Source organism: Saprolegnia parasitica, assembly GCF_000151545.1.
Source record: "Saprolegnia parasitica CBS 223.65 unplaced genomic scaffold supercont2.64, whole genome shotgun sequence".
Lineage (NCBI taxonomy): Eukaryota > Oomycota > Saprolegniomycetes > Saprolegniales > Saprolegniaceae > Saprolegnia > Saprolegnia parasitica.
Genome location: NW_012156458.1, coordinates 106,771 through 134,357, shown reverse-complemented (window position 1 = coordinate 134,357; position 27,587 = coordinate 106,771). Strand labels below are relative to the sequence as shown.

Sequence of the window (27,587 nt, the reverse complement as noted above, 5' to 3'; positions counted from 1 at the left end):
CATAGGGGGGCCACCCACGGGGCCTACAACAAAGTAATGGTGGCGATGCGAGGCGCACTCTCGCGCATTGTGATTGGCCAAAATGGAGGCGCGTGGTGATTGGCGCAATTGGTGCGCTGCGATTGGTGCAAAACGCCGCGCTCGATTTGGTTGGTGGGTATGCCATCGCCGATGCCGCGGATTTGATTGCTCATAAGACTGTTGTCAGCTTTGCAGCTTAATTGGATCCAGTCCATTTCTCGTATCTCTTGATTTAGTAGTATGTCGATCGCTGACTTGTCCGCTGCCCAGAAGCAAGAACTCGCGACCTCGGTCGCCGTCCTCCTCCTCACGGACGCCAAGGTCGACGTCTCGGCCGAGAACATCGTCGCCGCCCTCGACGCCTCCAAGAACAAGGTCGCCGCCTACCTCCCGACGCTCTTCGCCGACGCCATCGAGAAGGGCCTCAAGGTCGAGAAGCTCCTTGCCGGCCCGTCGGCGGGTGCCGCCTCGGCTGCCCCGGCTGCCGGTGGCGCCGCTGCCCCGGCCGCCGCTGCCAAGGTTGAAGAGAAGGAAGAAGAAGAGGCCGACCTCGGCGGTGGCATGGACATGTTCGGCGGTGGCTCGGACTACTAAGCACGCCATCATCATCGAGACCATCAACTCTTTGTGAACCGTCAAGAGATGGGCACGGGCTTGGCTGGTAACATATCGTAATATATACGCCGTCAAGGTCACGCCCAAGCCGCTTCATCGTCATCAATCCTCTCGCCATTCTCCAGCTTCCATCGCATCCGCTGACGCCGAGCGCCTCGAACCGACGACCCTCACAGAAAAAAAGCTGGAGCGACACCACTGTCTGTCCTCGTGTCAGAGCTGCGACCTTAAACAGGCGAAAGCTACAGGATGGCTGCATAAGGCATGAGGCTACTACGCTGTGAGGTTGCTGTCAGATTTTGACAGTCGACGGGACCTTGAGTGCACTCTTCAGTCGCTGAAAAACACTCAACTTGGCCTGCACCAAAATGGTGCTCCTGGCCTCGAAGCTGCGTGGGATTAGCGTCCGGATAATCGCACTTCACCGATGACGCCCCGAGCGCTGCTGGTGCTGCTGGCGCTCGTCGCCGTCGTGGCAGCCGTCGACATCAAGATCAAGCGCAAGCCGCGAACGATCCGCGAGCCCATAGCGATCCGCGAGCCTGCGCCGTTCCGGACCGGCCTCCTCGACGACAAGACAGAGCCGCTCACCAAGTACGCGTCCGTCGACCACGAAATGTACGTCGCTTGTCCACGCGCCGAGGACGACGACATGGACCGCTGCGTAGGGGCGACGTGACGATGCATCTCTTCCACAACATCACGTTCCTCTCGCCGACCAAGAAGGTGCTCCTTGGGCTCTGGAAGGGCTACGAGGTGGACGAGGCCAGCATGCGGTACCGCGCGCTCCTCTTTGACGACGGCGACCTCTGTCCGCAGGACCGGTCGAAGCGGTACTCGGTGCGCCTCGAGCTCGCGCGGCGCGACTACGAAGGCATGCGCGAGTACATCCAGAGCGTCGAGACGACGTCCGAGCCGTGCCAGCTCAAGCTGCACCTCGAGTTCTACGCCCCTGAGGCGCGTCTGACGCTGCCACCCGAGCACGTCGAGCACGTTGCGAGCTGGTACGAAGACCCGACGTCACCCAAGGTGCTCTGCAAGAGCATCAAGTGCGACTACGCGACGGTCCAAGACCAAGTCGATGCGATCGCCATGTCCGTGCAAGCGCTGCAAGTGCAGATCGACGCGCTTGCGTCGCCGCTTGTAGCCGACGACACGGCCGTGTTTGTTCAGAGCACGCTCGACGCGTCCAACGCCGTCTTGTCGGCGGCCACCTCGGTTCTCGGCACGGCCTCGCGCGTCTACGCCCGACTTGCCGAGCTCCAGCCAACCACAACCACGTGCACGGGGCCGCAGTGATGCTCTGCACAGAACGCGGAAGAGATCAAAAACACACACATTTGTCGTGTTAGACGCGTCCAGGACGCAGCTGGTGGTGCAGCGCATACGGCGACGCGGGCAGCACGGGCGCCGCTGGAAGGAGCGACGCGTCCGAGCCGTCGTCGGCACAGAGGAGCGCGACGACGTCGTACCACTCGCGAAACTTCATGTCGGACGAGTGCTCGAGGCTGAGGCGGTCGCGGCCGCGCGGCGTGTAGTACTGGACCCAGAACCAGAGGAGGTGGCGAAAGTTGACGCAGAGCGCACTCGCGCCAACCTCGGCATCGTGCTGTCGGAGCGCGTGCAGCAGATGCGGGAGGCGGGCCTTTCGGTGCTCAAACACAAACATGACGATGGCCGTGTTGAGGCAGCAAATGTTCTCGTGGTTGATGTCGTCCATGCTGACAATGCCCATGAGGTCGCGGAGGAGGCGGACGTTGTTGACATCGAGGAAGGCAAAGAGGCGGCCGAGGCTCGGACACGACGCCATGTCCTCTCGGCGGTGCGCGATCGAGAGGAGGAGCGACCGCACAAACACGTTCGAGTCGACGAGGTTGGTCACCACCACATCTACATCCCATGTCGTCGCCACAAGAAACGATATATGCAACACGTACGCATAAAGTTGGAGAATTGGAGGTCGTCGAGCGCGTCGTTGAAGAGCACGAGCGTCGTCGCGTTGTTCTTGGTCATTTCGCCGAGCAGGTCAAACGCCGACTGGAGCGAGCCCGACGGTTTGAAGCCCGACCCGAGGATTTCCCGCAAAAGCGCAGCGAGCAGCGGCGTCTTGGCGACAAAGAGCTGCTCGGCCGGCGACGCGCGGCGCAAGAACGACTCGACGCACGACGCGAGCCAGAAGCGGTAGATCGAGTCGGACGGCTGCGCGCAGAGCACGTCAATGATCTGGCACAAGAGGCCCTTCTGCGTCCGCATCGGATCCAGAACGCTGTTGCCTACATCCCATCATCAATGGAGGTCGAGGCAGCGTCGTCGGTACCGTGGAGACTGTGCTGTTCTTCAGGCGTCAAGAGCAAGAGCTTGTTCGCATGCTCTTGGACGTCGCGGTCGCAAAAGTTGTGAATGAGCCGGAGAAACTGAATCTTGAGCGATGCGTCCATGCTGCACTCGCACCTAGCATCCATATATCAATTGCCATTTCCTTTGAGAGAAAAGAGCCACGCCGCAGCCAAAGATACCCGGGGCCATGCAGCGGTTGCTATCCATGTGCAATCTTTCAGTATGGACGATCGAAACAAACGACGTGTACCGAGGGCGGCGACGACGGCGGTGCGTTCCACTCGAGGCGCTGAAACATCTGCGTGAGCACGTGCACGAGGCCCATGTTGGCAAACGTGTCTTGAAAGTCGACCTTGCGCTTGCTGCTGAGTAGCGTGCAAATCACAAAAAGCACTTCAACGCGGAACGGCGCGAGCGAAATCGACTTGAGCATGAGCTCGACCTCGACGTCGCTGCGGTTGGGCGTCGCGGGCGGCATCGCGAGGCGCGACCGCGCAAGGAGCGACCGAAAGTACGTCGACGAGAGGTGGATAAAGCCGGCCGCGTCCGACGGCGCCGAGGTCAGCGTGCGGCCGTGCATGGCGTCGTCCATCACCGCCTGGACCGTCGGTTCTTGAAACATGTGCCACTCCTCGTGCTGCTCGAGCGAGAAGAGCATCGCGAGGTCCGTCGACGACTGCAGTTCGGGTGAGAACGGGTCGTAGCTCGGGTTGATGGAGAAGAAATAGTTTTGCAGCTGGAGCACGAGCATGAACCGATGCAAGATGGCAGGCGTCTGGAACAAAATTGCGTGGTTGCGGTCGACCGTGTTGTCGGTTTTCTGCATGCGCTCGCGCCGAAGGCGGAGGAGCTCGATCGACTTGATGACACCTACACAAGCGTGAACTCGCTTCATCGCGACCCAAGACCGTTCGTACGCGAGTTTTCAAGCAGCCGGCGGTCCTCGGGCTCGAAAACGATGAGGGCGAGGATGCGGCAGAAGAACGCGAGCTGCCGCGTTGAGAACGACTGCACGATGCCCTGAAAGTTGGCTACATCAAAGAGGAGTGAGGAGACACATGGAGATGATTATGGCGCGGGGGACGTACGCACGCGGCTGAGGTCGAACGAGTCTTCGCGGATCGAGAGGATTTCCTCGACGAGCCCTGCAGCATGCTCGAAGAAGAGGCCGTTGCTCATGAGCTGGAAGAGGACGACCGTGAGGTGGTCGTCGCGACCGAGGCGCTCCGCGACCGCCGGTGCAATGAAGCACAATTCGCGCAGAAAGTTCATCGACTCGGCGAGTGCTGTGAGCTTGTCCTGCGACGCTGCGTCCGTGCTGGGCGCGCGGCGCCGGCGTGTGTTGGACTCGTCCTGGTACGAATACGCGACGTTCGGCAGAGGCGCCGACGTGCCATGGGCGCCGGGGAAGAGCTCCATCGTGTCGTCGCCCAAGATCGCGTAGATGATGCGCAGTAGCACCTCGGGGCCACCCATCTGAATGAAGTTGTCGCGGTCGTCCTTGCGGGTCGTGGTGCCCGAGGGCGGGACGATCGAGCGCGAGATCGTCTGCAACGGGACGACGATCTCGACGAGCTTGTTAGCGTCAAGCAGCTCCTCAAGCTGGCGGATCTGCTTGAGCATGCGCTGGTGCGTCTTGCTCATGACGCTCGCAAGCATATCGATGGGCGGGAGCGCGATGAGCTGCATGCGCCCTGCACCCGCGGCCGATGGCGTCCCGCGCCGAGGCTGGGCTTCCCGGACAGAGCTCCATGTCGGGAACTGCCCCGTCACCTGCGCTTGACGTATCCGCATGAACATGGAGGCCTTGGGATTGCCGGTCGCCATGGTCGACCCGCGGACCCGGCGGCCCTCGGCGCGGTCCTGGCCCATGTCCGTGTCCCTCATCATCACCTTTCCCTTCTGGGCACCGTAACAAGCAAACGGGAATAAAAACCATGCAGCTATTATTTTAAAATTCTATAAAACCGTCTCGAAACACTATGTTAAATAAAAATAAATATAAAAATACAATGCCATCGGAATAAAATCAAGCGATCGCTCGCGAGTTTTCGGGTATTTATCCGGAGGGCGTTTCCGGGAGGTAAATTAACGTCTTGCCACCTCACTGTCGACTCAAAAGCGCACTTTCTCCATCGAAACTGTCGTTGCGAGCTGAACGATTGTCAAAGGATTGCTTGCGCTGTGTAGGAGGCCTGTGGTCACCCAGCTTCGTGCGTCAAGTAGCTGCAAGAGCCACAAGACGTCGATGGCCGGTTGTATTTTGCTGCAACCTAGAGAGGTCCAGGTCCAACGGACCGCTATAGCAAGGACCTGCTCCAATGCTCTTTGTGGTGCAGAGGGACAAGCTGTTTTTGACGCCTTTCAATCGAGTTCAATCGAATTCAGAGTCGGCGTATTCATTGACTTGCAAGAAACAGGCTATTATTCTGACTTCCGCAGTACTAGTACTAGTAGCCTCTTTTTTTCCATGTTCAGCTGCGTTGGTTTTACGTTGATTTTCTATATATGAACGTGTTTCGCGTTATCTTCGTTGTTACAAAGAGTTCGCATACGTAGAGACTAGCAATCTCCTTCTTCTTCATTCGCTTGCCAGCCGTGGTAGCGCAGGCGGCGGCGCGGGGGCTCGTTGTACTCTTCTGTGGTCGTCCGGGGGCGCATGTGGCCGCGGGTGAGGCCCATGACGACTCGCTGTGTAAAGGCCTTCCAGGCTGTGCCGTCGGCGGCAGAGCTACGCAGTTGGTTGAGGTCCTCAAGAGACGCCAGCGACTGAGGCGGCGTCAACGACTGGAGGTCGCGGTGCAGGACGATCGGCAACGTGATCTTGGTGCGGCCTAGAAAACGGGGCGCCTCGGAAGCGTCAAAGTAGCGGGCGGCGGCAAGGTTGGCAGCGACGTCTACACTCATGCGCAACACGTGACCCAGCAGGCGCCAGCGCTGGCGGGCAACGATCTCGCTCAGCGGGACGCTGTTGCAGCGGTCTTAGAGCGCGACGTCGCCGTTGATTTTGCGTCCCAAATACCACGCCGCGGCGTGCCTGTTCGCTGGGCGAACCCACCAAGACGTGTTCAAGTCGACGTTGATATTGCATGGAGAGGTGTACAAGATGCCCAGTGGGCAGACAAAAGTGCGGCATGCCGTCACAAAGCACGACCGATTGTGTTTTATACTCGATTTCTTGCATTCAATCGGGTGGACTATATCTTCGTCATACTCGTGCAACGGAGCAGCATGCCCATTTTAGTTCATGGAAACATTGGCAACCTCTCATCTGACATACCGGCATAGAACGACTTCTCAAAGCACAACCGGTGGATTTTCTACACGATTTCTCTTGCCTTCCCATGTCCTCCTCCACCACACTTCCGCCTGTGTTTGAATCGGCAGATTACGCAGTTCTTGTTGACCCGCAGATCGATTGCAACTGGCAACTGCACCACCAAATTGAGCCAAAACGACCCCACAGGCGTAGAGCCGCCAAAATGTTGTTTGGTGGTGGGTTCATTCTGAAATTGGAGGTATTTATAGGTCGAAATGTTTGTCGGGACAGCCTCCTGCGCCCAAGGTAGTAGGACCATGCCTTACTCTACGTCGCTGCAACGATCCGCTTGTAGCCATCGATGGCTTTGAGCACTCGTGCGGCATGTCCTTGCGCGGCTACAAGGCCAAGGGCCACTTTACGCCAAAGCGTACGTGTCGTAGGATAGGTTTTGATACCGACTTGGACCGCATCGTAGCCGCCGGCTTGCATCTCGATGCAACCAAGAGCGCATTTGGCGCCATGGTCGCCATTGACCCTGCCTTTGTACCGCCCCAGACCACAAGGACGAAGAAAGAGAAGACTCTGTCGCGCGCGTCCTCGAGCCAGTCCCGCGACCCGGCGAGAACGACGTATCGACCCCAGAGTGCTGCCCGCGCCAGGGCCGCGCCGGTCGACTTTGTCTACGACATGGACACGCGCAAGGAGCTGCGTCAAGCGCTCGACAAGGAGCGAAAAGAGCTTCTTCAACAAGCCCAAGAACGCGAGCGCAAGCTGCGAGACGCGAATCTCTGGCTCCATGACCGCCGCAACGAGCAGGGCCCCGTCAAGGCCAAGAGCCAGCCGAGAAAGACGACCCGTTCCAAGCCCACAAGCAAAGAATGCTGGACAAGCAGCAGTTGCGATGATCTTCTTCGCACAGTCCACGTCGCTGTCGAGATCAAGGACGATGCAGACGACGAAATCACATGGACATCATCGAGCGCGCCGGCAACCTCCAAGACGAAGACGAAGCATGGGCGGCCGTTAACGGCCAAAGGCCCGCGCAACTCGGTCGCAGAGAATGTGCACCGGTCGGCGCCGCAGACGCAGGCGTACCATCGTGGCAGCTAAGGCGGACGATGCATCGTTGTGCCAAGACGCGACGCGGTTTAAGTTATACATGTCCATCATGATTGAGGAGGAGGAGTGTGTACTGTTCGGCTTAGCCCGTGCGCAAGGGCGGCGCCACGAGCACGATGACGTCGCCACGCACAAAGAGCATCTCGACCTGGCGCTTGGCCTGCTTGACGATCTCTTCGTACGTCTCTTGGTCGACTTCATGGCTCGTCACGGTCTCCTCGACGTCGCTCAGGATCATGTTGAGGTGCTGGTCGTACGCCTGGAGCTTGCCGCGGAGCTCGCGGTCGCCCCGGCACTTGACGTAGATGCGCTCGTCGAGGCTGAGCTTGATCAGGTCGAGAGGTTCGTCGATCGAGGCCATCGCGCTTGCTGTGTGGTTCTGGCAATAGACTGAACAAATGTATACCACCTTCGCTGCAACTGGATTGGTCAAATTGATTCGAAAACGCGCCAATCGCAGCGGATCTTTAAAGGTGGCATGTGCCGAATGCCAGCGCGCCATCCTTGGTATCACGCCGTTTGATTGGCCGAAATGATAATCAATGGCCTTTCCGGTTGCACGCCAAAGGCGACGCCCATTGACTGGTCCAAGTCCGGGGCACAATTGAAGCTACTGCAAGATGGGCAAGGTCAAGAAGCGCCGCAACAACGGCCACAAGAGCGTCGTGCCGCCGACGGGCGGGCCGTCGCAGGCCGAGCTCGAGGATGCAGCCATGGAAGGCGGCATTCGCCAAGTGCCCGAGTTCCTCGCCGGCGTACGTGCATGATGACCTTGTCTGCAACGCTCACAACGCTGTGTAGTTGACGAGCTTGCAAGGCTCAGTGCGTGAAGCCACGTGCGTGGCGCTGGCGTCGTACTTTGGCGGCGATGACCAGATGTCGCCCGAAAAGGCCAAGCTGCTCCAAAAGATGCTGAACGGCGGCTTGATGAAGAAGCTTCTTCCGCGCATGGTCGACCACTCCAAGCTCGTGCGCCTCCACAGCGTTGGCGCGCTTCGGTACCTTGCACTATGCATCGATCTATTTCGCTGATGGTCGTGGTTTTATGTAGCAACATTTCCATCGCCGGTGGCCTTGACGTGTGTGAGTACATGACGTCGCAGGACGTCATCACGCCGTGCATCAAGCTCGTCGGCGAGTACACGACGGACGAGCACCTCAACGCGATTGTCAACAAGGACGTGCATGCGTTCCAGATTCTTGAGCAGATCTTTTCGCTGCTGGCCAACTTGGCCGAGAGCTGCTCGCTGGCGCTCGCACAGATCACGCAGCAGCGCAGCCTCGTGCTGCCCGCGCTCATCAAGTGCTTGCCGGTCAAGGCTGCGCCGTCGATGCAGATGGAAGCGTCCAAGCTCATGCTCGTGCTCTCCGACAACAACCCCGAGTGGAACGCCTTGATCAACGCCAACGTGAGCTACCAGCAAACGCTTCTGCAGCTGCTGCAGTCGCCCGAGCACAACATGTCGCTGCGTCTCACGACGATCGGTGCCGTCATCAACCTCCCGGGTGCGCTCGAGAACGCGGCGGGCCTCTCTCTCCTGCTCCCTGTGCTCTCGTCGGCGGTCGCGTACGATGCCGTCGGCGTCGTCTCGCAGGCGCAGCTCGCCTCGGAAAGTGTCCCGATTGCAGCCGAAGCCATGGGCAACGCCGAAATTGTACAGTGCGATCCCATGGCGATATACTAACGTAGCAACTGCGTAGATTTCGGAGACCGAAGACGAGGCCGACCGCGCCGCGATGGAGGCCGCCAACAAGGCCCAGCACACGATCAAGACGTGGAAGGAAAACGTCCACGTGCTGACGCTCGGCCTCGAGATCGTCTCCAACATGCTCGCCCTCGATGACGGTATGGCCATGTGTCCGTGTCGACGCATCTTCTCATGGATTCGATTCTTCTAGGCGATGACGACGAGGAGTGGGGCAGCGACGACGAAGAAGGCATGGAAGAGGTACTTTTGCCTGGACACAACGACCGCCTCGGTGCTCACGCCACTGATTCCGCAGGCGGCGCAGTCCCTCGCCGGCCAGGGCCCGCTCTCGTCCGCGAACCAGTCGGTCGCGAGCCAAGCCTTTGGTCTGAGAAGATGCTGGCGCGCGTACGTACACGATATCTCGATGGATCGAGTTGATTTATTGATAGACGTATGCCATGCTGCAAGCGCTCGTGGTCATCCCGCCGACGCTGCACGCCGACATTGCCGACGACTTTGGCCTCATCCGCGAACGTGCTTGCAGCTGCTTTGCCAACTTGGTGCTCGCGGCGTCGCGCGCCGGTACGCCTCGCCATACGGACACGATCATGGACTTGGAATGTCCATTCTTGTAGAGCTCGAGGCGTCGTTTTCGCTCACTCAAGTGTTTGCGAACCTCATGACCATGTACACGCACGTCGCGTCACTCACGTCGGAGCGTGACGTCGCTGCTGCCATGTACGAGTTGTCTCTCTCTCTTGACGCGCGTCTGATCGAGGCTCTAGCATGATGGCGGTCGGTGCGATCGTGACGCGGTCGGTCGACGACAAGATCGCGCTCGAGTGTGCGAACGAGCCGCTCGGGCTCGTCGTCGGCTGCGCGCAGAACGCAACTGCGTCGATCGAGGCGCGCACGGCCGCGATCCGCGTGCTCGGTACGCTTGGGAAGAAGCCGCACTCGCTGGCCGAGAACCAAGTGCTCGGCCAGTGCCTCGGGACGCTTCTCTCGGACACGGACCTCCAAGTGGTCTGCGAAGTGCTCAACGCGCTCTTTGATATCTACAGCGACGAGCAGTACGACGAGGTGTTTTTCCGCCTCAACTTTCTCGCGTCGCTCGAGCACGTGAGCGCGGGCATGAAGGCCAAGATCAAGGCCGAGGCCAAGACGCTGGACCGCGACCTTGTCGGCCACGCGAAGGAGACGCGCCTCAACCTCCTCCGCTTCATCAAGTACAAGAAGCAGCACCGCTAAGACCAATTCCAATGTCATTTTATGTCAGCGCTTTGGCGTCGACCAGCTGCGTCTTTTGGCAGCGGTACCCGAGCCGGATGAGACGCATCGCGGCGCGGTCGCCGTTGTACTCGACCGTCTTGGTCGGCCAGTACGTGACCGCGGCGTCGAACGGCCCGTTGACGTACCACCGAATGCCGGTCGTGCCAAAGACGTCCCCGAGGCAGGTCGGCAGCGTCAAGACCGCGGTCGTCGTGCTGCTCTCGGCTGACGTCATGACGCTGACTTGCGACGTCACGGTCGTGTTGCAAAAGCACTCGACGAGGTACGGGTCGGCGGCGGCAGCGCCCAGCAGAAGCGCAAGCACGACGCTGGCCATGTGCAGTTACTCTGGATACAACGCGTTGAACGTGAAACGACGGTGGGTAAACGCGTTAAACGAAGCACCGACAGGTCATTCTGTCGCATGAGACGCGACGTCAAGGACCCCTTGATTTTCTTGCACGAAGTATGGCACTACGCTTACCATGACCGCACGGCGGCTACGTTGTAGAGGGTAGCTCTGCACTGTAAAAAGCAGACCAGCACCAAGACCGAGCGACCAAGATGACGACCAGCTCGTATTTCGGCAAGTCCAGGGCGGTGGAGCCCACCGAGTGCGCACTCAAGGTGGCGGCCAAGGCTGCTTCTTTGGCCCAAACGGCTAGCTACCTGCCTCGCACAAACAAATGACCTGATTGTATGACATTAGATTTTAAACTTTTGGATGCACAAAAACAACACGAATTTTTCACTCAAAGCAAGAGCCAGTCGTCCGAGGCGTCGTCCGTGATGGCGAGCGTCTCCATGGCTTGCACGGGCGGCGCATGCAGCAACGCATCGAGAATGCTTTGGTCCAGCGCACTCAAATCGATGCGCTGCACGGGCTCGGACTTGCCCGCCATCGGTGCGTACGAGATGGACGGTAAGCCAAGGACTGAGAGCATGTGCCCGCCGTCGTCGCAGTCGCGTGCGAGGGCATATACGTGTGCATCGTACGAGTTCTACACCACACTCGTATGAGCGATGCGTACATCCGTCCATGTCGCTAGTGTACCGACGGGCGGGACGTGGCCTCTGCTTGGTGCGCGACCAAGACGAGCACGACTTCGTACAAGCGACGTTCGATCGCAACCGTCATGGCCGACGTCTCGCCCTAGTACATTCTGCGTGTGTTGCGTCCAAAGCGTATGAGCTACGTCGATGGTTTTATGGATGTCGACGCCAGCGCCGCGCTCGAGCAAAAGGACGACGTGGGCGAGGACCGTGTCGGCGTCAACGACACCCGTGATGCAGTAGAGGAGGACGCTGTGGCTACGACCCTGCTCAACCATGTCAGCGTCTCGACGCCACAACGAGATAAAGAATGTACACTGGCGACGGCGCTCGCCCCGGCCTCGAGCAGCTGCAGCGCAATTTCAGGCTCGTTGCAGTCGTACGCGGCCGAGAGAGGAGATACCATTCCCTTTTAGACAGACATAGTATGAGCACAGTGTCGATCGTAGAGCATCGCATCAGGTTGTACCGCCTTCCACGCAAAGCGCGCATTGAGGTCGTCGTCCGCGCGCATGTGCTGCAGAAAGCATTGGATGATGTCGGGCGTCCCGCGCGCGATGGCTAGCAGCAGCGCATTCCCGCCATCTTCCTACACCAGACATACTCGATCCGCGCAGCTTGTACGCAAGGGGTGTACCGAGAGCGCACGCACGCCGCGTGCGAGGAGGAAGCGAAGCATGTCCATGTCGCCCGCTTTCATCGCACGGTACAACACGGAGTGGCTGGTAGTGAGAAGGAACCCCGCGCGCGCTGCGTCCATTGCTTCAAAGGACGCGCCGTGGGCAAGGAGCACGTCGATGATGGGAAAGTACCGCTTCTGCACGGCCAAGTGCAGTGCGACGCCACCGGTTGCTGGCTACAAGTAGCGCTAAGAGATCTAACTCACGGAAGGGAGTGGGTTGGCGTAGTACGGTGAGAGCGCCGCGGTGCAGCGCGTCCATGACACCAATCGTCAAGCCCTTCTCAATGGCATCGTAGAGCAGGTCCTGCGGTACCGACACAGACGCCGTGAACGTCATGCGGTGGTGCAATAGCGGCGTGTCGCCTTCGAAGAAAAAGACATCGCAAGGACGCGGCAAGGTCGGGGCGCATGACAGCGACGCCAAAGCGACGCGCCACGAGTACTCGATGCCTGGCTGGAACGGACCGTCGAGCGTGTGGTCGACGTGTGCTGCGCTGCTTGACGCTTTGTCGTAGAGACAGTGCACGAGACGCAGCGACGGAATAAGGCGGCTCATGCGAAAATGGTAGGTGCGATGCACGCATCTTGGCTCACTGGGCACGCGACGTGCAGGTGGCCGTACGCGTCGTCCAAGCACTGCGTGAGCGACTGGTTGCAGGCTGCGCAGCCAATCTAGTGATATGTGTTCTTATTTGACCTACGCGCAGTGGGCGAGGAGCCTTTACGGTGGCAAACGGTGCGTCACTCCACGGCAATGTCAAGTGCAAACTCGTCAAGGCCATCGCCGGGTCGTTCCATGGCGCAGCGTGCCCTAGACCAGTTGTTAAACAACTGTGGATGACGAGACTGGACGGACCAACAAGAGGCCGCTCGAGTGCGAGGGCGTGGCTGACTGTGAATGGCATGGCTCGACGGGTTGCCGTTAAAATGGGTTGTGAGATTGGATTTGGGGCGCTGATCTGCATCGTGCGTTGCCAGATCTCTTCTTGAAGTACATGTGCATATGACGTTGTTGTATGGCAGGCACGAAAAACACCCAACTTTTTGCCACAGAATGATTGCGCTAACGTGCAGCGTCGATGACCAAAATTTGGTCATCGGTCAATCGCCACTTTACCTTATATTTCAGTTAATGAAGTAAGCTTATCTCTGATATGCACAAAGATAATGCTGGAGCGCTCCTACGCGTGCACACGAGACCTACCATAAGGGTTTCTCCCTCGTGACCGAGGTCACTCGCCTTCCTTGCCATCAGCAGTCACTGCAGCGTTCGATTCTGCCTCATCTGTGGACAACAACGAGACGTATATCTCACGGAGCATAATGGTATCTACCAGCATTGCTCAGTAACCCTCTCCATTCGAGTTGATACCTGCTCAACTGACTTGATAAAAGGAATCCTCTCCAAGATCTCAAATGACTATCATTCTATTCCTACTCGACTCGGATTGGTCCAATCTAAATCGCAGCCTTGCGATTGGTCCATCACTTTGCACTTCCAACAACCCACCCACAATCCAAGATGCTGACTCCGGACGACGCACGCGCGCGCACATCGCCGCTGCCCGACGGTGCGACGTGCATGGGCGGGTGAGAGCCCCAGTTCCCTTGTAGGCACAGAGCTCTTGGCGTCGCCCGGCCTCCGCTTCGACGCCTTTGCCATCACGGACGTAGGAAGGTTCAAGACCTTTTTCAAGGTATTCCAGAATCTACGTGCTGGCCATTTCATGGGCGCAAAATAGACGGGCTGCGCCGTGTGCGCGGAGGCCTCGCTCTCGCTCACGCTGCACGAGACGTCGGGGCGCATCCAATGCCTGCTTCCCGACGCCTTTTGGACGAGCCGCTATTTCATGTACCTCGTTGACTTTACGAGCGACGCTGCGCGTACCAATGTACACCTCGTGCAGTGCATCTACCTCGGCGACCACTGCATCGTCGAGTCGTTTTCGTTCGGCGCGATCGAGCCCAATGTCGCGTACCGTTGGGAGGTGGAGTGGATGAACCCCTTCTACTTCGAGACCCACACACGAGACATGCCGACGTGCAGCGACGTCTTTTACTTTGACGAAACCACGCTGCTCGCGCACCACCGTCTTTCGTTTGCGCCATTGCCCATGGCCGTCGGCGACCGTACAACCCAGCTCTTTAACGCGTTGGAGGCCGGGGCGCTCACGTCGATTCGCACGGCGTTGCACCACCTTGCCTATGTCCCACCTCTCTACAAGGTTCCCCAATCGTACTGCGTGTTACTGGTGCTCACGCCACGTCTGGGAACCGGTAGCACCGTTCGGACGACCGCTTTGACTGGATTGATCGCGGCGCGTTCGACGTTGTTCGGCTCCTCGTCGACCACGGTGCCACGCTCTCGGGGGTGACACCATACTCGCATCCGACTGGTTTCATGAGCGCGATATGGTAGACGTGTAGTGACCGGCTCCTCGCCCGCGCCCTCGATCACAGCGATGTCGAGACGGTGGGCTACGCACTCGAACATGGCGCAAACGTTCAGTCGACCAACTTTGTACGACGCCAAGCAAGCAGCCCTGAGACGCAATTTCTTGGTGTAGGAGCAAACGCTGCTCCAGCGTATGGTGCTGGCCGGAAATGAGGCTATGGTTGAGGTACTCGTGAGCGCGGGGGCGTACCTCGGCAATCCCTGCGATCTCCACGACAACAGCATCGACTGGGATTGCTCCCGGCGCTGCCAGGTACGAGTAGCTCACATCCTCGCATGAGATGTGTGGTGCTTATCCTTGGAGTGAATAGCAATCCGAAGCGCCCTTGGTCGCAGCGTACACGAGCAACCAGCCTCGCATGGCGCAGCTCCTCCTGGACCTCCACGCACCGATCGACGTGGTCCAGAAAGCCGTGCGTCGAGTAGCATCGCTCTCTCGTTCACCGACAGCAACACGATGTAGGCCCCTCGCAACGGCCTCCTGGCGCTCTGTCTACTGCATCTGACAGACGAGTGCGCGCGCCGGTGGCATATCCTGCAGCTCCTCGAGCGAGGCGCCGCCACCAGCATCCGCAAGCCGAACCAGGTACCATACTAACCTCGCTTTGATGTCTACCCTTGGATGTAAAGGGCGGGATGACACCGTATGCGCTGGCCACGTGGATGGATGAAGCCATGATCCTCGAAAGCTTTGACTTTTACACGAAAGCGGCCTCCGACACACCGGTAGCACCCCTGCTGTATGGCATCCAAGTGGCCCACGAAACGCTTGTAGCCAGACGACGACGACGCAGCGGATCTGTGCTGGCAGAGTCTCGCGACGGCCTGGCGTCTGCAAACGAGCACTTCATTGGAGCAACCCCCGCAAGGCAGCGGCTCCTCCGTCTACGAGTACGACTCGGACGTGTCCAGCGGCGAGAGCGACGACGACTGGACGCTTGTCGACGACTACGTGGACACCGTCAACTAAACTAGATGACGCTGTTCCCAAGCCTCATTCGATGCGAATATACCGCACGGTGTAGCACATGCGGCATGCAAACCTGCAACGAGTCGTGCGGATACCGGCGAACCTCTGGAATCTTTGCTCTACTATTACGTGTTTTTATCTCTGAACTGGTTTTAATTGATGTGGATGCGCTGGATCTCGCGGCCCACCTTGGCCATGGGCGTCCGGCTGTGCAGCTGAACAAAGTTGTCGGAGAGCACGAAGTCGCCTTTTCGCCACTGGTGCGAGTAGCAAAACGTGGCGTCGTAGAGCAGCGGCACCAGTGTCTCAAAGCACCACGCTTGCTCGGTTGCGTTCTCGTCCTCGGAGCCTCCATCTTTTTTCTGGATCGTGATCGTCGTCGGCTGGTACTCGGTGCGATCGGCCCCCCACGGTTCATGGAAGCGCAAGATCTCCTCGCCCGTCACGGGGTGGCGGCTCACAATGTCTGCGTAGTGGGTGAGGCTGGCCGACCCGTACATGGCGTTGGCAGCGGTCTGCGCCGTCATGCGCAAGCCTCGCAGTCGATCGACGTCATTGGCGGGCAGCGCGGCGAGGAGTCGACGCGAGTCGACAAAGAGCGTGCGTCCGTTCGTGTCGTCGTCCGGGTCGGGGTACGGCTGAAAGCACTGGAAGAATTGGTACAGCGGCACATCGCCGAGGACGTTGCTGTTTGGAATGCGCTTGAACATGCCGTCGTAATGGAACGCCATGGGCTCGTGCGACCGCGACGCGAGGCCCTCGAGCTTGTCCTGCTTGAGCTCGAGGATGTTGCCAGTGGGCCACGAGAGGATCTCACCGAGGTGCGACGCGACGGCCTCGATATCGTCGTTTTCGCAGAACCCGCGGAGGCACACCACACTGTGCTTGGTGGCGAGCGCCCGCAACGCGCGTGCTGGCAGCTCGCGCAGCGACAATGGATGATGGCGTGTGTTGTTGGCCGTGATCAGGAGACCTTGACGCCACGGCGCCAGCGTCACGTCCATCGCCGCCAACGCCGACTCGGGCGTTTCCACAAAGCCCCACGGTTGACCGCGTTTGGTGACGAGTTCGTAGCGCGTCGTATCCACCTCGTGGCGCGGAATCGCCGACACGGTGCCGTCGAGATCTTCGCAGACGACACAGTGCCACGGCGTGCGCGGGCGGGTCGTCGGCGCTTGCGGCAAGAGAAGGACGCCAAACTTGGGCCCGGCGTTCGACGTGGCGTGGATCGAGAGGCGAATCGCGCTCGGAAAGACCTCGTCGACGAGTCGGGCAAACGCGACGTTGCGCTGCAGCATCGCGTTGGCCGCCGCTCGCCGCTCGTCGCTCGTTGCCTCGGGCAGGTCGCGCGCGAGGAAGCCGAGGAACGTTGCGTGCGTCGCTTGCAGACCTGCGTCGTGCTGCAGAAGATCGTGGACGACATTGGCGTCGACGTGAAACCGGCGCAAAAGCGCGTCGATCGAGTCGGCATGGTTGTCCAAACTGTCAAAGACGATGTGTGCATGGTCTGCGGCCATGGCGACGAGCGCTTTCTTGTACGCGAGCACGACCGCTGTCGGCACACCGAGGATCGCACTGAAGACGCGGCCGTCGCTGAAGATGGTGACCGTCGCGCCCGGGGGGTACACGGCCCCAATCGCGGCGCACATGGCTTCGAGACGGCCGAGCGCGAGCTCTTCGCCGCGGTCGGGAAGAACCCCGAGCACCTCGGTGGCGGCATTTGGCGACTTGCAAGGAAACGCCGGCAAGACAAACGTGATGGGCAGGTCCTTCTCGACAGCGGCCGCAATCGATGCCGCCAGCAGTTGTTGGCCAGTGCTCACGAACACGTCGTTGGCATGGCCGAGGTTGAGGAGCGGCCGAATGGCGTCGAGAATCATGCCGTCGAGGCGCGGCGAAGGCAGAGGTGGACTCATGACTGCGCGCGTTGAAAAGTGCAGATCCTGAAGTGCACCCGTGCGTACAGATGTTTGTAAATTCGCACCCATGTCCCCTAGCCCTCGTATCCACTTGTGACGGTGCACGCCAGTGTGTTTTTTCGCGGCCTCTGATTTCCATCCCGTCATACACTAACTACTGCCATCATATTTCGTTTTTCTGGAGGAACAAAGACTGTCCCAAAGCTCTGTGCCAATCTTAGAGGCATTTAGTAGTGTTGTATCATATCGAAAGGACGAGAGCCCCTCGTCGGTGACGAGGTCGTGAGCTACAACGACCGCCATGGCATAGCAGTTGAAGGAATGTACAAGGCTTGGACGCTGCGCAACGGGCACGTACTACTCTACGATCTGTGCCATGCTGTTGACTCCACAGCGGACGCGCTTCACGCGTGGCGCACGACGCGTGCAGGCACCCATTCAGCATCGACCAGCGCATCCGATTGGCGGCGGACCGCAAGCCTCGGCGCTGCCTAGTCCAACAGCTGGCGCGTTTGCCTTGCAAAATGCACCGTCGACAATGTGTGGTACGGAAACCAACGGCACATCTTTGGCAGTCTATGTCTATACCGTACATACATACAGTTCTAATAGCTTGACGCTGATAATACCTGGTGCAAGAAAGTGCCTTCATAATCCAATTTCCTGCCTCTAAATCGACGATGGTGTGTCACATGGACCGAGTGGCCGTCGCGGACGCCGACGCAGGCGTGTCCACCGAGCCGACGCAAAAGGCGCTCCTCGTGGACAAGGACAAGGTGCTGGCCTCCGTGCTGGCCGCACTCGCGCCGCTCCTCCACCAACTGCCTGGCGACCGGTTTGAAACGGTCGGGCGTTTCAGAGTGGAAGATATTGTCGCTGACGCGGTCTCCCACCAACGCCCGATCACGTTTGTGATGCCAGCGTTTCCGTTCAAGTCGCCCAACGTCCGCGAGAAGACCCTCGGAGTCCTCCCCGACCGCGGCGAGGCCGTCGCGCTCGCTCGCCTCGATGCCCTCTGCGCGGCAATTGCGTCCGTGTACGTCCATGGAGCGCGCGCCGTCATCTTCAGCGACGGACGCATCTTCAACGACATCATCGGCGTCTCGCTCGATACAATGGACGCGTACGCGATGGCGCTCGAAGACTTGGCGCGCGACAGCGGGCTCACGCACCTCGTATTCGACCGGCTCGAGGCCTACACGACGACCGAGGAACCGAATACGGAGCTACTCGTGCGCTACGGCTGTGACCAGCTCGACATGGCGGCTCTTCTCAAGGAAGACAGCGAACTGCTCGCCACGTACCGGAGCTTTCGCCGGTTTTTGGCCAAGGACTTGGCGCTCACGTGGGCGGGCCTCAGCAAATCGGCGATCGACAAGGCCGCGGGCGTCGCTGCCAAGTGCATGATTCAGCGCAACATGGCGTTCTCGTCGCTTGTCGACGACTGCTACCCCCATGCGATCCGCCTCTCGATCCACGCGTACGACAACGCAGGCCCGAAATACAGCGTCGCGCTCATTCCGCAGCTCGAGAGCGCGATCCCAACGACACCGTGGCACTGCGTCATGTGCCAAGACCGCGACGGCAGCCTCCGTTCGCGAAAGCATGAAGACGTCGATACGAGCCGATATACGCTCGAGACCAAGTACGGCCGTCCGTGGCAGTACGTGGAGAAGGCGTGACCTGACCATGCCATGTAAATAGAGGTGTTTTTTATTTAGTTTTGCATGGTGTCTGTCTGTGTGGGGTTGGTACTCCACGTCCACCTATTTGAGTGCACTAGCAGCTACTACAGTGTACTGTGATCATCGACATCTGAGTTCGGATGATCACCGTGTGCATGTAGCCTAGGCACACTGCACGACCTTAGGGCAACACTAATTTAGGTCAAATACCACTCAATATAGTGTGCATATTGGACACTTCGCGTCCTGCATTGCATGGGCCGAGGACCGATGCACAGCAGGGACGGCAACGCGGGAGCTGCCCACCACGGTGTATTGAATCCACTTATCGTTGGTTCCGGCAGCCGCAGACGCGTTGAACGACGCGATTGAGGAGCATTGGCGAAGTATGCCCTATTTTGGTGCCGTTAAGAGCATTTTTGTCCGACTCTTGTCCGGCGTGGAATTGCTGTCGAGCATCCGGTTACCAGTGTAGCAATGCTTGTCGCATTGCGCAAGGCAGTCCGTGGGCTCGTGCCGGGGCCGGCCGACGAGCCCAGCGACGGGCACCGCCAAAAGATCCTTGCGACGCTCAAGCACTATGAGAATGTGCTTGCATCAGCTGTGTCGCCTGCCGAGGCCAAGGCCGCACAGGACCGCCTCCTTGCCACGTGGCGCCGCCTCGCGCTCGCGCCCGGCGGGTTTCTCACGCGGGTGGGCGCCTAGGGCCGCTCCGATCGACGTACTCATTCGCCTTGGTGTAGGAGCTGCGCAAGCGCATTTGGCCGATCCTCTTGGGCTTTACGCCCGAGTCGCTCGAAGCGTTCTTTGTCGACCACCGCCTCAAGCCGCAGACGCCGGGGTACCGTCACCGAGCCCACCCGGACGACGACCAAGTGCAGCGCGACGTTGATCGGTCGCTCAACCCCGACATGTGGCACGACGCGCCGACGCTGCACAACCGGCGGAAGCGGCGCAAGTCGCTCTACTCGCTCGTCCACGCTGTGCTCTGCAGCGCGGAAGCGGACAACGTCGAGCTGCACTACTACCAAGGCTTCCACGACGTCGCTGCGGTCTTTCTATTGACGACTGGCGTACATGCGGCGACGCCGCTGCTTGTGCGTGCCAGCGCCACGTACTTTCAAGAGCCGATGCGCACCAACTTTGACTCGGTGCTCGCTATCTTCAACGTGCTCTACCCGCTGCTGCAGACGCAGGACACGGAGCTCTACGCGCATATCATGGCGTCCGGCGTGCGTCCTCCTCTCGCTGAAGCAACACCTTGATACGACACACTAGGTGGACCCGTACTTTGCGCTGCCGTGGATGATTACGTGGTTCGCCCACCATATCAAGGCGTTTGACGACGTGTGTCGCCTCTACGACATTCTGCTCTGCTCGCACCCGCTCTTCTCCCTGTACCTCTCGGCCGCGGTACGCGAACCTTCGTTTGATGCTAGCTCGACGGAGCGTTCGTAGCTTGTCTTGCATCACCGCACGCGCCTCCTTGCATGTCCTTGTGACTATGCCGAGATGCACTCGGTGCTCTCCAAGCTCGTCCACAGCATGCCGATTGAAGGCATGGTCGATATCCTTTTAGCCGCATTTTCTGCTTGATATGTTGATACTTTACAAGTCGCCTTGACAGCTTGTACCCAAGGCCAATGGGCTGCTGCAGCTCGTGCCACCGGCCCAACTCCTCGAGATGAGTCGCCTCGCAAATGGCGACCCCATTCCGCAAAGCTGCTTTACCACGTACCCGTTCCCGCACCAATCGACCGCCCAAGAAACGGTGCCTGCGTACGTCCAGCTGCGTGTGAGATGTTGCCATAATGCTTCTGTGCCTATATAGGTCGACGTCGTGGCTCGAGGCATTGGCACCTCGCCACGTGCAGCTCGTCCTCGCGTCCATGGCGCTTGCCGTGCTCGCGTCCGTGCTTGCCATGCCCATCTTGGACCAGCTACAATGACGACGACAGCACACATGCAGCTTACATATTGACTTAATTTCCTCGAAAAGAGCACTGCCCGACACACGGGGCAGCTCTTGTCCCGGTCGACCCACTCGTACAAGCACGCGAGGTGAAAGTTGGTCCTGTTGACGCCGCAGTTGCAGAGCGTCCGGATCTTGGGGTTCTCGTCCGAGAACGTGTCGAGGCACATAACACACTCGAGCTCCAAGATTGTCGTATCGGTCGAAGACCTCGGCTACAGCACGGACGCATGAGACCTCGCCAGGCGCGCTATGAGCTACCTCGCTCACACCGCTGGCCTCTGTCTTCTTGGAGCTCGGCGGATGCTCCATGCCCTTGTAGACGAAGGCTGTGTACGCCGACTCGTGGTCGAGTGTGCGCGGATTGCGCTTGACGACGCTGGCCTCGATAGCCTTGGACGGCTGGTGGAGGAGGCCCTCGGCGCGCGCCGTGGCGTCGCCCTGGAGCGACATGGGGCTCGAGCTCGAGCGTCGCCGGCTGTGCGGGTGGCTCTGGTCCAAGCATGAGCACGACTGCCCCATGGCGGAGCGGTTGCGAAAAGGTAAATGAACAACGCTGGCTTTTCTCCCACGGGTGCGCTGCGTTTCGTTCGATTTTATTTTCCAAAGCTTTTTTGCGGGCCGATTGCCATACAATTTCACAGAGCGTTTACCACAACAGCATTATATTACACTGGCCGTCACGATCCAACGTGCATTTTATTACATGAAATTTTGCTCGTGCTCAAGTCGCTTGGTATCATCCGCGGACGCCTCCGCGGGACATGCGCGGCCGTAGGACTCGGTCGCCGTCCCTGCAAGCGATCGCATGCGATGCACATGCGCCTGCATGAGCGGTGAGGCCATGGCAGGCCAGGCGGTAGCGAGCTGCAGGAACGCCATGGTGCTGTACGTGCTGGCATGCAGGCAACGACAGAGAGGCCCGGTCGACTGTGTGCCATCTCTGTGCCATCTCTGAGAGCGCCAGGTTGAGCACCATATGGCTCTGTACGATGGCGTACTTCAATTGATCATTGCTGCGACGCAGGCATCCATGTGTACATAGTAGGTACCGCCTCCTTCGCCATCGGTATGTCGAGGAGATCGCCCGTCTTGCGTTGCTGTCGGCGCCATGGGCGCGGCCGTACACGGAGCCATGGTGGTGCTGGGCGGGGTGCGTCCTGGATTTACCGTTCGCTGGCGCAGATTTTTCCTGGATGTTTACCAAAGACAACCCACTGCACCGTAGTACCTCAACGAGCGAGGAATGGACACGACAGCGCGCATCAAGTCGCACCGGGGGGCAAGGTGCGACGGCCGCGCGGCCATGGGCGTCGCCGCAGGTTCTTGTGGTCCCTTGCCGCCAGGACGCTGGCCACGCGTGGTTCCAAATCCCACGTTGCCAGCGAGCTGGTGTGTGATTGGTGTAAATGTAACTTTTATAGGCCATGCACGCAATCGGATTGGTCTAAAAGAACGCCACTTGGGGATCCTCGAAAGACATCAGTGGATTTTGCGTCGATGGAAGCCTGGAGCTGCGAGAAGGTCGCCGAGTGGCTCGAGGCCTCGGGCTTTGGCGAGTTCGCGCAGGTACACCCCTCCTCGCGCAGCATGCGACTGACCTCCGAGGTAGACCTTCCTCGAGAATGAGATCTCGGGCGGTACGTCCATCATGCAGCCAGAGGTTGTCCTCATGGCCCTTGCTCCACGATGTAGCCATTCTGCCCGACTTGACCAACGAGATCCTTCGCGACGATCTACAGATCAAAGCTCTTGGCCGGCGGGCCAAGATCCTCGCAGCCATCCGCGACATCAATGACAGGTGGAGCCTTCAGCTCGACGACAGGCGCTCGACGATACGTGTAGGGACAACGTCTTGGACCTCGCTGTCTTGCACGCAGCGCCCCTCGTGCTCAGGATCTACCCCAAGGATGCACCACCCACAATCTTGGCCATGGAGAAGCTGGACCTCGAGGCCGAGCGGCTCGCGCTCCAGCAAGCGCTCAACTCGGGCTACCTCGGGCGCATTCGGCTGCGCTTTGATGTGGCGACGACCGACTCGTTCCGTGCGCTCTTGACCGCATGGCAGTGCAAGGTATACAAGCTTGTTCAGGAGACTCTCGTTCACGATCTGCGCAGGTGCTGCACTTTTCCGGCCATGGCGTCGGGCACAACGAGATGCTTTGCTTTGAGGACGGCGCGGGCTGCACGCACATGATTTCGCCAAAGTCGCTCCGCGAACTCATCTACAGCGGCGCCGTCGGCGCCACCGACCTCCTCCAAGTCGTCTTTGTGAGCTCGTGCCACAGCGAGCGGCTGGCCAACGTCTTTGTCGAGGCCGGCGTACCCCACGTCGTTGCCGTGCACTCGGACTCGCGCATCTTGGACTCGAGCGGCAACATGTTTGCCAAGCACTTTTACCTCTCGCTCTTCGCGGGCCGGTCGGTCCTCGCAGCCTTTGACATTGCCAAGACAGCGGTGCGCGCCTTGCCGCCCACCAACAAGCGCGCCTGCTGCTGCGCGTACGCTGCGATGTTTTGTTGTCGACTGCTCAGCCTATCCATGTAGACACCTCCACGAGCGAACGTGTCAGTGGGCGCTCTCGGGCATGGTGCATGCGCGCCATCCGCCCAACCGCTGCTGCTGCAAAGGCGAGACGCTGCCGTGGCCCCACGACGAGAGCTCCAAGTTCCTCCTTCTCGGTCAAGCGGATGCATCGCTCCACGACGTGGTCATCTTTCCCAAGCTGCCACGCGGGAAGCTCGTGGACTTGACGCCGCACTGTCCGTCGAACCTCCCCGCCATGCACGGCCAGGTAGATTGCTACCCGTCCATTTCTGTATGGAGGTACTACCATGGAACGGCTAGTTTGTCGGACGCAACGTCGACACGTACAACCTCGTGCGCTCGATCGTCCAAGGCAACGTGACGGTATGCAATCGCGATAAACGTGATCTCATGCGTTGTAGGTGTGCACCGGGGCACCAGGCATTGGCAAGAGCTCGCTCGTCATTGCAGCCGCGCACTTTGTGCTGCAGCGCAGGATATGCCCCGACGGCGTCTTCTATGTGGATCTCGAAGGTCTCGCGGGCCTCGAGTTCTCGGCCGTGCTGTACGTGCCATCACGTCGATCTATATATCAACGCGGCGTGTAGGTATGCAATCGCCCAGAGCGTCGGGCTCCCCGTCGGCGAGAACACGACCGATAGCCAGCTTTTTGCCGAGCTCGGCTCCAAGCGCTGCCTCCTCGTGCTCGACAAGGTCGAGGAGCTCCTCGACCGCGACCAGCGCAAGTGTGAGGCGTTCCTTGGCCAGCTCGTCGCGACTGCGCACCATACGCGGCTGCTCCTCGGCTCGCGCCGCATCCCGGATATCGCCAACGTCACAGTCACGTCCGTCAACATCTCGGAGCTGCCGCTCAAGATTGCGGTAGCGTGCCACACAGCGTTGTTGGTGTTGACGAGACGCGTTTTGTAGACGGAGCTCATCTTGTCGATGGCGCTGCAATGCTCGCCTGTTGAAGCAGAGCGACTCGCGACCATCTGCGGCAAGCTGCCATTGGCGCTGCGCGTCGTCGGCCGGGCCCTCGCCAACACGCGCTCAAACGTGACGCCCCAGGACCTCATCGAGCGACTGCAAGTACGTCTACGCAGCACTGCTGCTTTTCGCTCATGAGGAGTCGTCTCATAGGTTGAAGACCACCGCCTCGAGGAGATCAACAACTTGTCGGAAACTGGCCAGAAAGAATGCCTCGACCGGTGCATTCGATCGTCGTTCACGCAGCTCGACGCGCCGCTCCGGCTCGCCTTTATGGCACTCGGGCTCTTCCGCGGTGTGTTTGATATGAAGGCCGCGTGCGCGGTCCTGCAGTCGTTTACGTCGCCGTCACCGCTCATGAAGACGCACTCGTCGCCATCCATCTTGTCATCATCGACGCCCTCGATGTTTGCGCCGCCATCGTACAGCCGGCAGTATGGTAGTAGCAACGCACTGGACGAGTGTGCGTCGACGGCCGCGTCATCCGCGCAGAGCCTCGGGTGGGAGCTCTACCACATTGACGACTGCTTCGACAAGGACGACGCGCTCACGACCATGTCGTACTCGCTCTTGAACCTCGAGAGCCAGGAAGAGGTGACGGCGCATGCGTCCGAGGTCGCGGCGGCAATCCCGGCGCTCGAGCAGCTCAACCAATGGTCGTTAGTCGAGAAGGTCATGCCGATGATACTGCGAAAGACGACACGGCACGTGTTGCCGCAACACGCGCGCTTCCGGCTCCACAACATGATCCAGCTCTTCGCCGAGGACGAGGCCGCCAAGTTTTCCGTCTCGTCACCGGAAGGCGCCGCGCTCTTCTTGGCATGGCGACGCCGCTTTGTGCGACATTACTGCCTCGTGATTGCGAATGCCAGCCACGCGTTCCGCTACGAAGGGTCGCTGACGCTCTTTGACTCGGAGCGCTCGAACATCGAGTCGGCGCTCCGGATCGCCCACCAGCTCTCCAAGCACAGCGAAGAGACGGCGCGCGAGCGCATGGCGACCGGCTGCGAGGACGACGATGGCGGCTACGCGCCCTTCATCGACGTGCTACTCCATAGCAACCTCATGGTGCGCGGCCGCTTCATCTTTCGCGCCCGCATGGACCCGCGCTTCCGCCTGCGCTTGTTTGCGACAAGCATCCAATTCTCCAAGACCGCGCGTGTCCTCAACTGCAAGTGCGGCCATATTGAGAACAACTCGACGATCCTCGACACGAGCGATATGCCGTCGAGCTATGAGCCAAGCCAAGCACCGGAGGCTGCCCCGCCCTGCGCGTGTCCGGGCGTGATGGAGCTCCTTGCGCTCGAGGTGCTCATGGTCATGGAGATGGGGTACGCGCACTATGACGTCAACGAAGACGCCAACGCAGAGCACATGTACCGCGAGTCGCTGCGCATCCAGCAAGAGGTCCTGCACCGGACCGACCACTCGCACGTCGCGGAGGCGCTCAATTACCTCGGGATTGTGCTCTCAATGCGCCGCGGCTTTAGCCCCGTGAATGCGTGGAAGTTCCGAAAGGCCGAGGCGCTACTGCTGCAGGCCAAGGAGATCCGCGAGCGCGTCCTTGGGCCCGTGCACCCCGACTATGCGACAAGCTTGAACAACCTTGGCAACTTTTACAAGTCGGCGCTCACGATGCTCAAGGACGAGGGCGATAGTTCATCGATGGGCTTGGGCTACGGCGGTGTGCTTCTCAAGACCAACGATGAGATCCAAGAACTGTATGAAAAGAGCCTCTCGATCTACGAGGCGCACCTCGGAAAGGACCACCCGCTCGTCGCACGGAGCCTCAACAACATGGCGCTCTTCCTCGTGCACATCACCGACAAGTTGCCCAAGGCGTACGTTCTCGCTACCTCGATGCGGTCATCAAAGCTGGCGTAGGCGCAAACCGTCGCCGCAAAAGATGTCGGAGATTGACGCCAAGATTGAGCAGCTGTACCTACAGGCGCTTGACATTCGGCGCAAGAAGCTCGGCAATAAGAACCCCGAGACCGCGGCGACGCTCAACAACCTTGGCAACCACAAGTACAACCAGGTACAACCCAACGCGTTTTGTCTAGACCGCCACTCGTATGGACGATGTAGGGGCAATATGCAGCGGCCGAGACATACCTGCGCGAAGCGCTCACGATCCGGCAGCAGTACTATAGCAACACCAACGACCGCGTGTCCGTGACGCTCCTCAACCTCGCGCGCATTCTCGTAGCCCAGGAAAAGTACAAGGAGGCTGAAATGATGTACCGCGAGGCCGAAGCCATTCGCCAAGTGCTCATGCCCAACTCGCGCGAGCTCGGCTTTTGTATCGAAAAGATTGGTCGCTGCATGCTGCGCCAAGGCTTGGAGGACGAAGGGAAGAAGCTCATCTCCAAGGGCCAGCACATGAAGCGGCAGTCGGGCTTCCAGAGCCGGCGACCGTCGACCGACTCGTTTGGGTCGTTTGACACGGCGTCTGTCGCGTCCGAGTCGTTCAACGACTCGTTCAAGGAGCAGCTGTACATCCACGACGTGCTCTCGGACGAGGTACGACAGTGGGGTGTCGCATCGCTCATGCCACGGCTAGGCACTCTCGAGCCCGGACTTTAACGTCGAGGGTCAGATCATTGGCAAGCAGGGCGCCAACCTTCGCCGCATCGAAAAGGAAAGCGGCGCCCAAGTCAACTTTTTGTCTCAAAAACGACCGCGCGACGGCGAGAGCGCCATTTTGAGTTTGTGGGCACATGCGAAGATGCGGTCGCGGCCGCCAAGACGCTGACGATCGAGCACCTCAAGGACATTCAGTTTCGGTTTGAGAAGAAGCTTGCGCAGCCGCCGGGCGCGTCGACGCAAGCGACCGGTCGACGCCCACCTCGGCACGACGAGCGTCGAGGCAAGGCCGGGCGCGCCGGTCACAAGAGCCACCACGGGGGTCGTGGCAGCAACAACAACAGCAATAGCAGTCATGCTGGTGGCCGCGGTGCGGGACGGTCGTCGACGATGCACGTCTCTCTCGAAGACTTGCTCCATAAAAAGTAGCAA

General features: G+C 59.7%; 14 protein-coding genes across 14 annotated transcripts; 8 read left to right on the top strand and 6 right to left on the bottom strand.

The window, feature by feature from the left end:
• The first annotated feature begins 156 nt into the window (after positions 1-156).
• SPRG_10789 (hypothetical protein) lies at positions 157-706 on the top strand. The gene has a single exon (XM_012350352.1). The coding sequence runs from the start codon at positions 262-264 to the stop codon at positions 613-615; it is 354 nt and encodes a 117-aa protein (XP_012205742.1). The 5' UTR covers positions 157-261; the 3' UTR covers positions 616-706.
• A 357-nt stretch (positions 707-1,063) lies between these two features.
• On the top strand, positions 1,064-1,970 carry SPRG_10788 (hypothetical protein; the record flags this gene model as incomplete). Its single annotated transcript, XM_012350351.1, has 2 exons — positions 1,064-1,254; positions 1,305-1,970. 2 exons carry the CDS (start codon positions 1,064-1,066, stop codon positions 1,933-1,935), a joined length of 822 nt encoding a protein of 273 aa, XP_012205741.1. The 3' UTR covers positions 1,936-1,970.
• Positions 1,971-1,984: 14 nt separating this feature from the next.
• SPRG_10787 (hypothetical protein) lies at positions 1,985-4,845 on the bottom strand (the record flags this gene model as incomplete). Its single annotated transcript, XM_012350350.1, has 7 exons — positions 1,985-2,526; positions 2,574-2,909; positions 2,954-3,087; positions 3,153-3,172; positions 3,218-3,843; positions 3,891-4,004; positions 4,062-4,845. 7 exons carry the CDS (start codon positions 4,843-4,845, stop codon positions 1,985-1,987), a joined length of 2,556 nt encoding a protein of 851 aa, XP_012205740.1.
• Positions 4,846-6,490: 1,645 nt separating this feature from the next.
• On the top strand, positions 6,491-7,413 carry SPRG_10786 (hypothetical protein). The gene is made up of 3 exons (XM_012350349.1): positions 6,491-6,538; positions 6,588-6,662; positions 6,711-7,413. Exons 1-3 carry the CDS (start codon positions 6,508-6,510, stop codon positions 7,343-7,345), a joined length of 741 nt encoding a protein of 246 aa, XP_012205739.1. The 5' UTR covers positions 6,491-6,507; the 3' UTR covers positions 7,346-7,413.
• Positions 7,359-7,739, bottom strand: SPRG_10785 (U6 snRNA-associated Sm-like protein LSm3). Its single transcript, XM_012350348.1, has one exon. The coding sequence runs from the start codon at positions 7,713-7,715 to the stop codon at positions 7,437-7,439; it is 279 nt and encodes a 92-aa protein (XP_012205738.1). The 5' UTR covers positions 7,716-7,739; the 3' UTR covers positions 7,359-7,436.
• Positions 7,740-7,974: 235 nt separating this feature from the next.
• On the top strand, positions 7,975-10,296 carry SPRG_10784 (hypothetical protein; the record flags this gene model as incomplete). Its single annotated transcript, XM_012350347.1, has 9 exons — positions 7,975-8,109; positions 8,156-8,352; positions 8,406-9,009; positions 9,056-9,200; positions 9,254-9,303; positions 9,359-9,454; positions 9,495-9,627; positions 9,681-9,783; positions 9,831-10,296. The coding sequence occupies 9 exons, from the start codon at positions 7,975-7,977 to the stop codon at positions 10,294-10,296; spliced, it is 1,929 nt and encodes a 642-aa protein (XP_012205737.1).
• A 24-nt stretch (positions 10,297-10,320) lies between these two features.
• Positions 10,321-10,654, bottom strand: SPRG_10783 (hypothetical protein; the record flags this gene model as incomplete). The annotated part of the gene is made up of 2 exons (XM_012350346.1): positions 10,321-10,342; positions 10,365-10,654. The coding sequence occupies 2 exons, from the start codon at positions 10,652-10,654 to the stop codon at positions 10,321-10,323; spliced, it is 312 nt and encodes a 103-aa protein (XP_012205736.1).
• Positions 10,655-11,069: 415 nt separating this feature from the next.
• Positions 11,070-12,691, bottom strand: SPRG_10782 (hypothetical protein; the record flags this gene model as incomplete). The annotated part of the gene is made up of 7 exons (XM_012350345.1): positions 12,282-12,691; positions 12,008-12,226; positions 11,840-11,959; positions 11,687-11,779; positions 11,514-11,636; positions 11,372-11,470; positions 11,070-11,318 (listed from the first exon to the last, which is right to left on the bottom strand). The coding sequence occupies exons 1-7, from the start codon at positions 12,606-12,608 to the stop codon at positions 11,070-11,072; spliced, it is 1,230 nt and encodes a 409-aa protein (XP_012205735.1). The 5' UTR covers positions 12,609-12,691.
• Positions 12,692-13,574: 883 nt separating this feature from the next.
• On the top strand, positions 13,575-15,652 carry SPRG_10781 (hypothetical protein; the record flags this gene model as incomplete). Its single annotated transcript, XM_012350344.1, has 10 exons — positions 13,575-13,623; positions 13,667-13,749; positions 13,795-14,277; positions 14,334-14,423; positions 14,472-14,573; positions 14,620-14,760; positions 14,819-14,920; positions 14,971-15,093; positions 15,138-15,233; positions 15,283-15,652. 10 exons carry the CDS (start codon positions 13,575-13,577, stop codon positions 15,475-15,477), a joined length of 1,464 nt encoding a protein of 487 aa, XP_012205734.1. The 3' UTR covers positions 15,478-15,652.
• SPRG_10780 (hypothetical protein) lies at positions 15,583-17,393 on the bottom strand (the record flags this gene model as incomplete). Its single annotated transcript, XM_012350343.1, has 1 exon — positions 15,583-17,393. The coding sequence occupies one exon, from the start codon at positions 17,391-17,393 to the stop codon at positions 15,630-15,632; it is 1,764 nt and encodes a 587-aa protein (XP_012205733.1). The 3' UTR covers positions 15,583-15,629.
• Positions 17,394-18,071: 678 nt separating this feature from the next.
• On the top strand, positions 18,072-19,078 carry SPRG_10779 (hypothetical protein; the record flags this gene model as incomplete). The annotated part of the gene is made up of 1 exon (XM_012350342.1): positions 18,072-19,078. The coding sequence occupies exon 1, from the start codon at positions 18,077-18,079 to the stop codon at positions 19,076-19,078; it is 1,002 nt and encodes a 333-aa protein (XP_012205732.1). The 5' UTR covers positions 18,072-18,076.
• A 480-nt stretch (positions 19,079-19,558) lies between these two features.
• SPRG_10778 (hypothetical protein) lies at positions 19,559-21,030 on the top strand (the record flags this gene model as incomplete). Its single annotated transcript, XM_012350341.1, has 6 exons — positions 19,559-19,774; positions 19,825-20,313; positions 20,360-20,494; positions 20,540-20,644; positions 20,709-20,860; positions 20,913-21,030. The coding sequence occupies 6 exons, from the start codon at positions 19,559-19,561 to the stop codon at positions 21,028-21,030; spliced, it is 1,215 nt and encodes a 404-aa protein (XP_012205731.1).
• A 33-nt stretch (positions 21,031-21,063) lies between these two features.
• On the bottom strand, positions 21,064-21,575 carry SPRG_10777 (hypothetical protein; the record flags this gene model as incomplete). Its single annotated transcript, XM_012350340.1, has 3 exons — positions 21,064-21,106; positions 21,132-21,268; positions 21,315-21,575. 3 exons carry the CDS (start codon positions 21,573-21,575, stop codon positions 21,064-21,066), a joined length of 441 nt encoding a protein of 146 aa, XP_012205730.1.
• Positions 21,576-22,524: 949 nt separating this feature from the next.
• Positions 22,525-27,584, top strand: SPRG_10776 (hypothetical protein; the record flags this gene model as incomplete). Its single annotated transcript, XM_012350339.1, has 15 exons — positions 22,525-22,622; positions 22,666-22,693; positions 22,749-22,854; positions 22,899-23,127; positions 23,172-23,554; positions 23,601-23,847; positions 23,901-23,963; positions 24,002-24,144; positions 24,188-24,461; positions 24,510-24,671; positions 24,723-26,398; positions 26,454-26,607; positions 26,658-27,092; positions 27,133-27,225; positions 27,279-27,584. Exons 1-15 carry the CDS (start codon positions 22,554-22,556, stop codon positions 27,582-27,584), a joined length of 4,368 nt encoding a protein of 1,455 aa, XP_012205729.1. The 5' UTR covers positions 22,525-22,553.
• Between the last annotated feature and the right edge of the window lie 3 nt (positions 27,585-27,587).

Bases quoted from the DNA above. Each gene is read 5' to 3' on its own strand.
- SPRG_10789 (XM_012350352.1), top strand. From the start codon at position 262: ATGTCGATCGCTGACTTGTCCGCTGCCCAGAAGCAAGAACTCGCGACC.
- SPRG_10786 (XM_012350349.1), top strand. From the start codon at position 6,508: ATGTTTGTCGGGACAGCCTCCTGCGCCCAAG. The intron at 6,539-6,587 runs GTAGTAGGACCA...ATCCGCTTGTAG, and splicing joins GACAGCCTCCTGCGCCCAAG to CCATCGATGGCTTTGAGCAC. The intron at 6,663-6,710 runs GTACGTGTCGTA...ACCGCATCGTAG, and splicing joins GGGCCACTTTACGCCAAAGC to CCGCCGGCTTGCATCTCGAT.
- SPRG_10785 (XM_012350348.1), bottom strand. From the start codon at position 7,715: ATGGCCTCGATCGACGAACCTCTCGACCTGATCAAGCTCAGCCTCGAC.